The sequence below is a fragment of the Microcaecilia unicolor genome, chromosome 11, assembly GCF_901765095.1.
Source record: "Microcaecilia unicolor chromosome 11, aMicUni1.1, whole genome shotgun sequence".
NCBI classification, from domain to species: Eukaryota; Metazoa; Chordata; class Amphibia; order Gymnophiona; family Siphonopidae; genus Microcaecilia; species Microcaecilia unicolor.
In genome coordinates, this window is record NC_044041.1 from 129,941,855 (window position 1) to 129,955,010 (window position 13,156).

At 44.8% G+C, this 13,156-nt stretch overlaps 1 protein-coding gene across 1 annotated transcript in view; it reads right to left on the reverse strand.

Moving 5' to 3' along the window:
* Positions 1 to 13,156, reverse strand: part of MUS81 (MUS81 structure-specific endonuclease subunit) — a 261,421-nt gene that overhangs the window by 2,747 nt on the left and 245,518 nt on the right. The window contains exons 22-23 of the mRNA XM_030219968.1: positions 5,373 to 5,456; positions 1,264 to 4,001 (exon numbers count right to left, since the gene is read on the reverse strand). Coding sequence (XP_030075828.1) covers positions 3,935 to 4,001; positions 5,373 to 5,456 — 151 coding nt within the window. The 3' untranslated portion in view covers positions 1,264 to 3,934. The remainder of the gene's footprint in view (positions 1 to 1,263; positions 4,002 to 5,372; positions 5,457 to 13,156) is intronic.

Here is a 13,156-nt window from a genome sequence, read left to right on the forward strand (position 1 = left end):
AAAATTGGCTTCGTGACCCATGCTTTCTTGTTTGCCCTCCACATCACATACAATTTACTTTTGATCACGTTGTTTCTGCTAAACACTCTAGGAGTTTCTGAATGGTACACCAGTAAAGGCTTCACTTTACAATCACTACTAGCATTACCACACAACAAAAGAGTTAGCCTATCTTTCATAGGCTTATGTCCTGGCAGTGCCTTGTCCTGTGTAATGAATGTCCTCTTTGGTATTTTCTTCCAGAAGAAGCTAGTTTCATCACAATTGAAGACTTGTTGAGGGATGAATCCTTCAGCCTCTACGTAATCTTTGAATTCGGACACACATTTTTTGGCCCCAGACTTGTCCGAACTTGCACCTTCATCGTGCCTAGTGACACTGTGTATGCCAGTGCGCCTTTTGAATTTTTCGAACCAGCCTCTGCTGGCCTTAAAATCACTAAGTAAACTAGCACTCGTCCCAGGCATTTTCTTAATGAGATCGGCATACAACCAGTGGTGTTCCTAGGGGGGGCGGTGGGTGCGGTCCGCCCCGGGTGCACGCAGCTGGGGTGGGGGGGGGTGCCGCACGCGCCTGTCCTTCGTTCGTTCCATGCTCCCTCTGCCCCGGAACAGGTTACTTCCTGTTCCGGGGCAGAGGGAGAATGGAACGAACGAAGGACAGGCGCGCGTGGCATGCACCGGGGGGGGGGGGAGGGGGGTCATGCTGCATCTGAGGGGGGCGGGGAGCATCTGTGATCCGCCCCGGGTGTCAGCCCCCCTAGGAACGCCACTGCATACAACAGTCTGGCCTTTTCACATATGATGGCCTCAGAAACAGAATCGCCATCTGTTTTTGATTGATCTAAATTAATAATTGTTCCACATCTTCAATTGTTTGCGATCTGTGTTTCATTAGCACATTCACGCCTTTCACTACATTAGCCTCCTTTATTGCTACCTTTTTTGCCACAATGGAACTTATCGTGGATGGCGACTTCCCGTACATGCGGCCGATTTCGGCGATCTTAATGCCGTTCTTGTATTTTTCAATGATTTCCTTCTTCAACTCGATCGTGTTTCTGGCCTTCTTCTTTGAAGGGCTGCTGGCTGTGGAAACTTTTTTGGACCCATGATGGAGCTAGGGGGTGATGATCACACAATGAGAAACAACGCCAATGAACTCCGAGGCAACCGACGAAAACCAAGACAAATTTTTCAAAGAAAAAAAATGTTGAAAACCGAAAACGACAATAACCAAAGTCAACGAAAACCGAGGTATCACTGTACATGTAGTTCTACACCCAGGTCACTTAACAGCTCATTAAGCAGCCTTCCGTTCCACTTTGCACATTCTTACTACTGTGAGGAAATAAAGGCTTTTAAAGCTTTAAGCTGGAAAAAATGGAATCCATAAGGCACAGAAGGGCTTGCCAAAGATTATTGATGTTCTCAGGTGCTGTGATATTAGAGCTTTCATGTTGCGATTCTGCCTCTACTTTCCAATCCACTGCAACCCCTTGGTCCTAGGCATACTTAGCACTAACCCACATGCAAGTTGAGAAGATACTGCTGTGAAAGAAGAGGAGAAACCCACTCCAACTGACCATGGGCCATAAAGTGTCCACATACTACCCAATTAGAAATGAGATTATAAGTCAGGAATGCTGTTGTGACATCTGACTTTATATATTGAGTGGCTATAGTAAGATTTTTTTTTTTAGAGTGAGGAAACAGGGCAGTGAGCAATAAAACATTTTTGCAAGCTTTTGTCATTTCTGTTTCTAATCAAGACAATGAGGAGAGAGCTCCTGAAGGCCCTCTGATCCTAAGAGCAAGCTCTGATTTTTGATATTGGGAAAACACAAAAGAAATCGCAGCAGTTCAGTGACTTCTTGCAACTTTTGGCTAGCAAGTTACTTTTCTATCACTTATGATCTGTGCATTTTCTATTTCATCTTAATTTCTGTACAAGTTTGTCTATAAAACTGAAGCCGGTTTTGTCTGGCTATGTCTATACATAGGCAAGCGATAAGGAAGAGTACTTACAGGTTCTGCATGTCTAATGGGACAAGGTTCACACAGTTACTATTCTTCCAGATAAATATCAAACCCAACTGCCATTCCCCATCAGGTGAAAGGACTGTGAGTGTGCTTTTTCAGGGCACGAATGGGTGGGTGGGTGAGACTGGAGGGGGGCGGTTAAGAGAGGAAGCAGGGAGTAAACTATCATGACTGGGGAAGTGGACCAAGCTGGCTCTTAAGGGTGGCAGGAAAGCTGAGTGATGCAGAAGTGAAGGCTTGGAGGGCTACGAATTAGTGGCTACAGATGTGTCAGGGATGGTCTTCTAACAGTTGAGATGTAGTGGCAGTTAAACGGACTCCACACTACAGTCAGGATAAGGTAAGAGGATTTGATGACAGCATCAATGGCTCATCTCTAAGGCAGTATATCAAATAAAAATTAAGAACTTGAGCAACAGCTTCTTCGGCCATGGGAGCCTGAGTTAAAATATGAATGTTAATTTCTAATTGCCCCATCAGCAAGCTCAATTTGGGTTTTTACAGAAAATGAAGAATAAATGGCAGAATGTGGGAAGCACATACCATGATAAGCCAGACAGGCAGCTTGGCCTGGCAGTTCCTGTTTTGTCACCTTTACAGGTATTAGTGTTCCACCTTACATTGATGAAAAATAACCAGAGCAGGTAACCTGCCAAGTCAGGTCTCATGTATTTGCCTCTGTGTAAATAGGTTTACAGGGTGTTTTTTTTTTTTTTAATAGTAGGCAGGAAGACAGTGGTAATGTGTGAGGGCGAGAACAGGGTCAACACCTCCATCACAAAATTGCTGGTTTGGTCTCCCTCACCCCCCACTAGCATGTGAAATTGGGTCATGAAAATGGGGATGAGGGGGTTTGGTATAATGTCCGTTACCTCTCAGCAAGTCTTATACTTTCTAAAAACAAAACATATTCTTATAATTGCATTCACAAAGGGAGAAGACCCACATAAAAAATAAGGGGGAAAAATCCTTCCAACTATACAAGTTTATTTTTCTTTAAAGCTAAATCTGTTCTGAGGGGCTTCGAAGATGGAAACAGAGGGCTGCTAAACATGCAATGAAGGTTATAGTACAGGTGTAGATAGAGGCCAAGGGATAACAATTTAACCCTATTTTGAGTCCATGGCTGGTAAGCAGAGGATGCGAAGATTCCCTGCTACCAACCCCAAAGACTCACTGGAAATGCACTTTAGTGTCTCTGCCTAGGAGGGTGCACAGAGTATGCTCAGAAATGCTATCCAAGCAAGTCCCTGCATCCATGGGGAAAAAGTATGAGATGGGATCACTGATCCGTCCTCACACACACTGCTTCCAACTGTACCCAATTAACACACTTTGGCCTTCTGTAACAAAAGGCAGAACTTATAATCACAAACCAAAAGCACAGTAACATAGCAAACCTTAAATGACGTGGTTTACTAGAGCACTGCAGGACCCCAGCAGCCTGCTTACTATGGAGTTCATTGGTAGATAGAAGATGTCAGAAAATGAAGATGCCATTTTGTTCAAAGGACAGTTACAGTCTGAGAATCAGCAATGTGAGCGTCCCTCAAACCCACAACTCCCCTCCCCACCACAGAACAGGTACAGCACAAGCAGCCAAAGAACGAGATCACATTAGGCATCACTATAGCATTTTACACTGTATGTTGGATCACGGATGAAGAGCTGGGCAAGAAATGTCGCTGTTGGAACAAATGCTGGTGCTCCCTTACTATGATACTCTGATCAAAGCCAGGAAGAAATGAAAAAAACAAGCACCCATTTCAGAAAAGAATTCTCATGTTAGTTAAGACAACACATGTTGTGTCTCTGATTGTGTGCAGGATCCCTTGCTGCTGTTCATTCCAAGACTTGTGCTGAAGAGTAAAGGGCCACTTCTGACTCTGCCCTCAAGACAGTGCTCCGTCTGTGCAGTAAAGCTGGGCGACAGTTTTACTCAGGACAGGCCCCAAATTCCTACAGAAGAAATAGGGGGGAAAATGTCATATCGAAAGAAAAGCCCCCAACCAATCCCACATCATCATAAATATCACCACCAGGGTTCAGCAGTTGGTGTTCTGGCCTTCATTCCTAAGTTACAAGTTGAGAATGCCTTCTGAGGGGCACTCGATTCCTGCAGAAGCAGATTTTACAGCACTACCTGGTGACTAGTGTTCACTATATGACAGTGTCTCAGCTACAGGCTCTCTAGAGAAAATCCACTATATCACAGCTGGTGCAAGAGTATTAGACACCCTAAGCAAACCTTCAGCCTTGTGCTCCCTGCCCATTAACGTTTAGGGTTCTCCAACAATCATGATCATCCCAACACCACCCCTTCAAAATAATCTGGATAAAATATTTGAAAACTGCCCACCCTCTCTGCTGGAAAAAGCCCCTCCAGTTGTTTCTGTGAGTTTGTATGGCTGTCAGGACAGGGTTACCATATTCCCCCCCCCCCAAAAAAAAAAGAGGCTGCATGTCCTGCCCCCCATTACACCCCTGCCCCATCACCTCCCCCCCAAAGAAAGCCAGATTTCCTCTCTCTTCCCCCCCATGTTATCCCTTCCCTAATTTTCCGGCCTCCCTCCCCTCCACCCACATGACTGCATTCACTACCCCTCCTCTCCTGTACATTATTTGTAGTGCCCTGGTGGTCTAGGGGCCTGTTCGGGGCAGGAAAGAGCCCCCTCTTCCCTGTCCGGCGCAGCTGTAAACCTCTCTTGCTCCCAGCGCTGATTCAAAATGGCTGCCAAGAGGTCAAGCAGTGACCTTGCAAGACTACTGGGAAGTCTCGCGAGGTTGCCACTTGAACTCTCGGCAGCCATTTTGAATCGGCACCAGAAGAAGTCTACAGTCGCACCAGGCAGGAAAAAAGGGGGCTCTTTCCTGCCCCAAAGAGGTCACTATAGAAATGATAAGTAGTAGTACTAGACCACCAGGGTACACACTAAGGTAGGGGAGGGCAGGATAGGAAACCCTTGAGGCCCGAACACCCCTGCCCCCACCAGTCTGCCTGTTCGTCCGCAAATCTGGACAAATGGGCAGGCTGGCAAATCCCGCCTAGATGCCAAGCCATGTCCTCAAAAAGAGGACATGTCTGGGTAAATCCAGACGTATGGTAACCCTATGTCAGGATCTATTGTTTTGCTTTTAAATGCAGGTGCTCTTTGGCGCCTTCCACCCAGAAGCTGCTGCTCTGATTGCCTAGTTCTGCCTAATTGTCATGCAACTTGCACTGTAGTACTACATGTCTGCCATCCCCTCATATTTAAGCTCTATCAGACAGCAAGCACAGACAAAAGGTGGCAGCGGAAACTTGGACTAGAAAGATCATTAGTTCCACACCTTTGCAGTTTGCCACACTTAATGTTGAACAGAAGTTTTTCCTGGTCCTGCACCGAGCTACAGCGATTATAAGCTTCCAAAAGGCTGCAACAAGAAAGAGACACCACCAGTCAGAGCTGAGAACAGTTGAAAAATGATTCTGGTTTTCTGTCAACATGCAAGATGAAATTAGCCACACAAGAAGGTCTTGCATTTAAACACAATAGTCTTACTTTTTCCACACTAGCAGTGCCATATCAAGGCTTTCTTGTAAAATATTTCTTAGTGACGTGGGGGATCACTTTTGAAAGCAAGTCCAGGTTGGAATTAGGACGACCTGCTCATAACATCCCAAAAAATGTCCATCTCGCAGCAATTTTCAAACAGGAAAGACATCCAGATTTCCTATTTGAAAATATGTGAGAATGATGTCCTTAGGCTAGAAACATCCATCCTGAGTGAACATGTTACAAACTGAAATTCTCTCCAATAGATGAGCTTGAAGAATGCCCATAAACCGTGCTTTTTTTGGGAACCAAGAATCTGCTAAAAGGCAGAAAATTAAATGAAGACTGGTTATTCCCAACATAAAGGGAGAAGAATGCTCAAGACACATTGGCCTAAAGCACAAACCAAGGGGCAATCTATCATTATGTTGACTACACTTGCTACACTGCAATTACAGATGACGAGGATCCATTGGTGACTGTGATCAGCACCAGGGTAGAAGTCCTTTGCGCAGAGGGCTGTGCAGGTATTGCCTACATAATGCTAAACAACTCTCGTTCAGTATCTGATGGATCTGACCATTTATCCAACCACATTAACCAATAGATACAAATTACAGTAACTATCCCATTCTGCCCCTCCCCCTCACTCGAGGCACCATTAGAAACACCTCTAAAAGAGAAAACAACATCATGTTATATTTCCCCTTTCCCTCTCCCACTCATCCCTGCAATTTGAGGATGATTTGCCCAACAGTGGATCTCCAGTACCCCTGTTGGCCCTCCTCACCATCTCTATTTCCCCCTCTCTTACCTCCATCCTTCCCTCTCAGCCTCCCCACCCTAAATCATCACATGTCCACATACATATGTGCATACGCCTTGGGAAGAAAGCTCATTCCGTGCCCCTCTTACTGCCACAGTTTTATTCATCGGAATCATAATAAAAGCATATAACCATTTACATTAGGATCTAATGATAACAAACCAAAAACATAACACAGAACAAGATTAGCCCTCTGATCTTACAGAAACTCTAGGTCTCTGTGTAAACTGGCCCATCACACTCAAGCAAGCCCATTCAAACCTGCAGGTCATCCTCACTGTATCCTATATTGTAGTCATATGGCTCCTTTAGCAAAGGGACCTAAGAACAGAAGCATTGCCATACTGGGACAGACTGAAGGTCCACCAAGAGCAGTATCCTGTTTCCAACAGTGGCCAATCCAGGTCACAAGTTCCTGGCAAGATCCCAAAAGAATAAAACAGATTTTATGCTGCTTATTCTAGAAATAAGCAGTGGATTTTCCTAAGTCCATCTTAATAATGGCTTATGGACTTTTTCTTTTAGGAAATTATCCAAACCTTTTTTAAAACTCCGCTAAGCTAACTGCTTTTACCACATTTTTTGGCAACAAATTCTAGTGTTTAATTACAAGCTGAGTGAAGAAAAATTTTCTCCGATTCGTTTTAAATTTACTACTTTGTAGCTTCATTGCGTGCCCCCTAGTTCTAGTATTTTTGGAAAGAGTAAACAAGCAATTCACATCTAACCGTTCCACTCCACTCATTATTTTATAGACCTCTATCATATCTCCCTTCAGCCATCTTTTCTCCAAACTGAAGAGCCCTACCCGCTTTAGCTTTTCCTCATAGGAACGTCGTCCCATTCCATTTATCATTTTTGTTGCCCTTCTCTGTATCTTTTCTAATTCCACTATACATGTCATAGATGATTAGAGCTTTACGATCTTAGAGAAGAAGTAATCAGCAAAATTATCTGCTGTGAAAAGCTTATCTGTAAGATTAGCTGCAGTGGGTATTGTGATGAGCGAACAAAGTATACTGTAAAGATGTGCTGAGTGAGGTGCTTTGATAATCTGTTTAGAATAGTATTCTTTCTTAGCTGATTGCACTTAGAGGCAGATGCAGCAACCAAACGTAAAAAAATCAAAATCGTTAAAGTCCCTAACGATTTTTAAAAAACGAAGAATGCACCAAAAAAAAAAGTCACACATGCTCAGATCGGTATTCAAACGTACAATGTATCAAAGAATCACAATACACATCGGTAATTGGCCCCTAAATCATGCGCAGAGCAGCCAAGCGTTTTGCTGGCTGCTCTGCGCATGCTGCAAACGTAAAAACAAACAAAAAAAAAGCCACAACAAATACACGTGGCTACCCGGTCAGCAAAATCCAAAAACAAAGGATCGGGAGGGGGCAAGGGCGCTCATCAGGAGCGTCCTGTATGGACGGCCTTGCCCCCCCCCCCCCCCCCGAAAAAGCAAAATGCTAGCTGCCCCGGTCCCCCTCCCTTCCTGTTCCTGTGTTCTACAGAGCTAACTCCGCCTCCCGTCATTCTTCTGCCCCGTGCCCCGCCCCCGCTGCCCCCCCTGAGGTCGACTACGCCGCTCCCCCCCTCCACCGAGACCCCCCTCCCTATTAACGACCCGAGCAGCGCCTCTCACCTCTTTCAGAAGCGCTGCACGGGCAGGAAGATCTATTGTGTTGGTTGTAGTCTCCATGACGTCTCTTCTTCCCTGGCCTAGGCCCCGCCTCCTTCTGACGTAGGTTACTTACGTCAGAAGGAGGCGGGGCCTAGGCCAGGGAAGAAGAGACGTCATGGAGACTACAACCAACACAATAGATCTTCCTGCCCGTGCAGCGCTTCTGAAAGAGGTGAGAGGCGCTGCTCGGGTCGTTAATAGGGAGGGGGGTCTCGGTGGAGGGGGGAAGCGGCGTAGTCGACCTCAGGGGGGGCAGCGGGGGCGGGGCACGGGGCAGAAGAATGACGGGAGGCGGAGTTAGCTCTGCAGAACACAGGAACAGGAAGGGAGGGGGACCGGGGCAGCTAGCATTTTGCTTTTTCGGGGGGGGGGGGGGGAGCGGCGGAAAGGGGGGGGCAGCGGGGGGGGGGGGGGCAAGGCCGTCCATACAGGACGCTCCTGATGAGCGCCCTTGCCCCCTCCCGATCCTTTTTTTATTTTTTTTATTTGATGTGTTTGCTGACGTCCTTTGGACCAATCACAGCGCTTTTAGCTCTGCTAATGCGCTGGGATTGGCTCAAAGTTTGTTTATTTTTTCACTTAATGATTTTTCCTGGCACAGAGCTGTCCTAACGAGAGGTCCAGACCTCTCGTTAGTTTTCCTGCCTTTTTCCTGCGTAAAGGCAATCGGAAAAGGTTAGTGCATGTCGTTTCAATGGGGTTTTCACACTAATTGCTCATCTCCATTCCGTTTTCGTTAGCTGCTGGCTTCCTCGGTAAAAGCCCTTTGATGCATGCAACGGATCAAATTTTCCTCGTTGGAGGGTCATTAAAGGCTCATTTAGCTTTAGTGCATCTGCCTCTCAATGTTTATATGTGGATGCCAAAAACTTATAACCATGAACATTAGTATTGGTAGGGTGTTTATGCCAAAGTCTCTCCTTAGGTCTAAGCTGTCGGTCCAAAAGTACTAAGGGTTGACTGTACCATGGTTCACTTCTTCTTAAAATCTGAGTTGGCAATCACTGTTGGAGGGGATAATGTATTATAGGCCTCAGAGAAGACCATGGTCCAAAGTGAAGCCTGCTCATCTAAAGTAGGAGCATTGAAGGACGTCAGCGACATTGAGAAGGAGTTGGAAAAATTATCTATAGTTGCCTAAGTAAGGTCTCTACTTTTTTTCACTAACTTGCATTGGGGGGTAGAAAAATTTGTGAGAAAGACCTCAGCTAGCAAAAGCGAATGATCTGTTCATGGAAAAAAAAGAAGGTAGCTGAAATCTAACATCAGAAGAATGAACTAAGGAAATAAGTGTAGCATCTAAAGTGTGTCCGGCAGAGTGAGTCAGTCAGCTTAAGAACATAAGAATAGCCATACTGGGTCAGATCAAAGGTCCATCTAGCCCAGTATCCTGTTTCCAACAGTGGCCAAGCCAGGTCACAAGTTTCTGATAGAAGCCCAAATAGTGGCAACATTCCATGCTAGCAATCTCAGGAAAAGCAGTAGCTTTCCCATGTCTGGCTCAATATGGACTTTTCTAAACTTTTTTTAAGCCCAGATATGCTAACCACTGTTACCACATTCTCCAGCAAAGAGTTCTAGAGCTTAACTATTCATTGAGTGAAAAAATATTTCCTCCTATTTGTTTTAAAAGTATTTCCATGTAACTTCCTTGAGTGTCCCCTAGTCTTGTACTTTTGGAACAAGTAAAAAAAAAACAAAAAACGATTCACTTCTACTTATTCTACACCACTCAGGATTTTGTAGACCTCAATCTCTCCCCTCATCTCAATCTCTCCCCTCATCTGTCTCTTTTCCAAGCTAAAGAGCCCTAACGTCTTTAGCCTTTCCTCATATGAGAGGAGTTCCACCCCCTTTATCATTATGGTCACTCTTCTTTGAACCTTTTTCTAATTCCGCTATATCATTTTTGAGATACAGCAAACAGAATGGAACGCAATATTCAAGGTGAGATCGCACCATGGAGCGATACAGAGGCATTATAGTATTTTTGGTTTTATTTACCATCCCTTTCCTAATAATTCATAGCGTCCTGTTTGCTTTTTCTGGCTGCCACCATGCACTGAACAGAACATTTCAGCGTATTACAATGACACCTAGATCTTTCTCTTGGGTGCTAACACCCAAGGTTGATCCTAGCATCAGGTAACTATGATTCAGATTATTCTTTCTAACATGCATCACTTTGCATTTGTCCACATTAAATTTCATCTGACATTTGAATGTCCAGTCTTCCAGTTTCCTAAGGTCTTCCTGCAATTTTTCACAATCCACATGTGTTTTGATAACTTTGAATAATTTTGTGTCATCTGCAAATTTAATCACCTCACTTGGCATTCCATTTTTCAAATCATTTATAAATATGTTAAATAGCACCAGTCCCTTGCGGCAATCCACTATTCACTCTCCTCCATTGAAAGAAATGGCCATTTATACCTACCCTCTGTTTTCTGTCCAATAAACAATTCCAAATCCACACCAGAACATTGCCTCCTATCCCATAACTCTTTAATTCCCTTAGGAGTCTCTCACGAGGAATTTTGCCAAAAGCTTTCTGAAAATCTAGATACACTACATCAACCGGCTCTCCTTTATCCACATGTTTATTCACGTCTTCAAAGAAATGAAGCAAACTGGTGAGGAAGACTTCCCTTGGCTGAACCCATGCGGACTCTGTCCCATTAAACCATGATTATTTATGCGTTCTGTAATTTTATTCTTTATAATAGCTTCTACTATTTCACCTGGCAGTGACGTCAGGCTTACCAGTCTGAAATTTCCTGAATCACCCCTAGAACCCTTTTTAGAAAGTGGTGTTACATTGGCCACCCTCCAATCTTCAAGCACTACAAACGATTTTATGTAAAGGATGATACAAAGTAGATCAGCAAAATCCGCACTAAATGATGCCATAGGGTCGTCCATATGGATTTTAAAATCACCTAGTATAATAAGGTAATCATGCAAGAGACAATGAGGGGCATAATCGAACGTCCAAAAAGTTCGCCGGCGATCTATTGTGGCGGCGGTGCTACAGCTGGCCAGAACCGTATTATCGAAAAAGATGGCTGGCCATCTTTTTTTTCGATAATACGGTTTATCCCAGCCAAATGCCAGAGTTCGCCGGGTTTGAGATCGCCGGTTTTGTTTTTCAGCGATAATGGAAAAAAAATGCCGGCCATCTCAAACCCGGCGAAATCCAAGGCATTTGGTTGTGGGAGGAGCCAGCATTTGTAGTGCACTGGTCCCCCTCACATGCCAGGACACCAACCGGGCACCCTAGGGGGCACTTCTAAAACTTAAAAAAAATACAAACAAACCTCCCAGGTGCATAGTTATTATTATTATTAGCATTTGTATAGCGCTACCAGACGCACACAGCGCTCAACACCTGATACAAAGAGACAGTCCCTGCTCAAAAGAGCTTACAATCTAAATAATACAGACAGACAAGACAGTTACGAGTGAGGGAAGTAATGGGTGAGAAGGGAGGAAGGGACAAGGGTAGGGCAATTGTGGCTAGGAGCTAAAAGCAGCAGTGAAAAGGTGGGTTTTCAGCATAGATTTGAAAACAGGTAGAGATGGAGCTAGACATATAGGTGCAGGAAGTCTATTCCAGGCGTAAGGTGCCGCGAGAGAAAAGGAGCGAAATTCCCCCCAAATCCCCCCCAAACCCACTCCCCACAACTGTACACCATTACCATAGCCCTAAGGGGTGAAGGGGGCACCTACATGTGGGTACAGTGGGTTTTGGGGGGGTTTGGAGGGCTCAACACTTAGCACCACAAGTGTAACAGATAGGGGGAAATGGGCCTGGGTCTGCCTGTCTGAAGTGCACTGCACCCATTAAAAACTGCTCCGGGGACTTGCATACTGCTGTCATGGAGCTCGGTATGACATTTGAGGCTGACATACAGGCTGGCAAAAAAGGTTTTTATTTTTATTTTTTTAGTGTGGGAGGGGGTTGGTGACCACTGGGGGACTACGGGGAAGTCATCCTCCATTCCCTCCAGTGGTCATCTGGTCAGTTGGGGCACCTTTTTGAGGCTTGGTCGTGAAAATAAAAGTACCAAGTAAACCCGGCGAAATACTGCTTAACGCCGCTTTTTTTTCCATTATCCGCGAAAGCCGGCCATCTGGTAGCCACGCCCATGCCCGCCCATGTAACACCTTCGCTAAGTTGCCGACATGCCCCCTTGAACTTTCATTGGCGAGGCGACGGAAAAGCGGCGATGCTGTCAAAAACGCCGCTTTCGACTATACCGATTTTGCTGCTTTTGAGAGATCGCCGGCCATCTCCCGATTTATGTCGGGAAATGGCCGGCAATCACTTTCGAAAATAAGCCTGAATGAGAACGAAGAAGGGATTGTAGTGCCTAAAAAAATGAGGAAGTAATTGGTGGGGGGGGGGGAGGGTATACTAATAAGAAGTCAATTGGAGAAGAGAGGGAAATTCTAAATGCAGGCAATTCAATAGGTTTAGATTGTGATGATTTAAGCAGATAAACAATTAAAGTGGAAGATGATATCTAAACCACCTCTTTGCGTCCTGATCTGGGAGAGTTCAGGTAAGAAAAAACAGTTGGTGAGGCCTGAGATAAATAAGCTACTTCAGAGTCATAAAGCCATGTTTCCATCAAGCAGAAGACGTATAATTTTTTCAAATGTATAAGTTCTTTCAAGAAATATTGTTTCCCTCGCACTAAGCCTGAATTGATAAGACCAATTCGCAGTGTAGTTTGTGGTAAAAGAGCAGTTGGTCTCTGTTTGGAAAATAATTCAATATATTGTAAAGTCTTTACTTGGGGAAGGACGTGGCAGTACCATTTGCATGGCCGATGTCCCCAGAATACTGGGATGGAAGAGGCCAAGTCCATCTGTACCAGTAAAACTGGCGATATGAAGAAGAAAAGAAGTGGGGTCCACAACAAGGAGTAGATTCCTGTGGTGGGCCCTCATGAAATCTAAGGATGTCATAAATTCCCTCTGTCTCACCATCACTATAATTGAGTGTAAGGACTCCAAGCAAATGTTTATAATAGGACTAAAGGAGCCTTCCTTTTTGAGC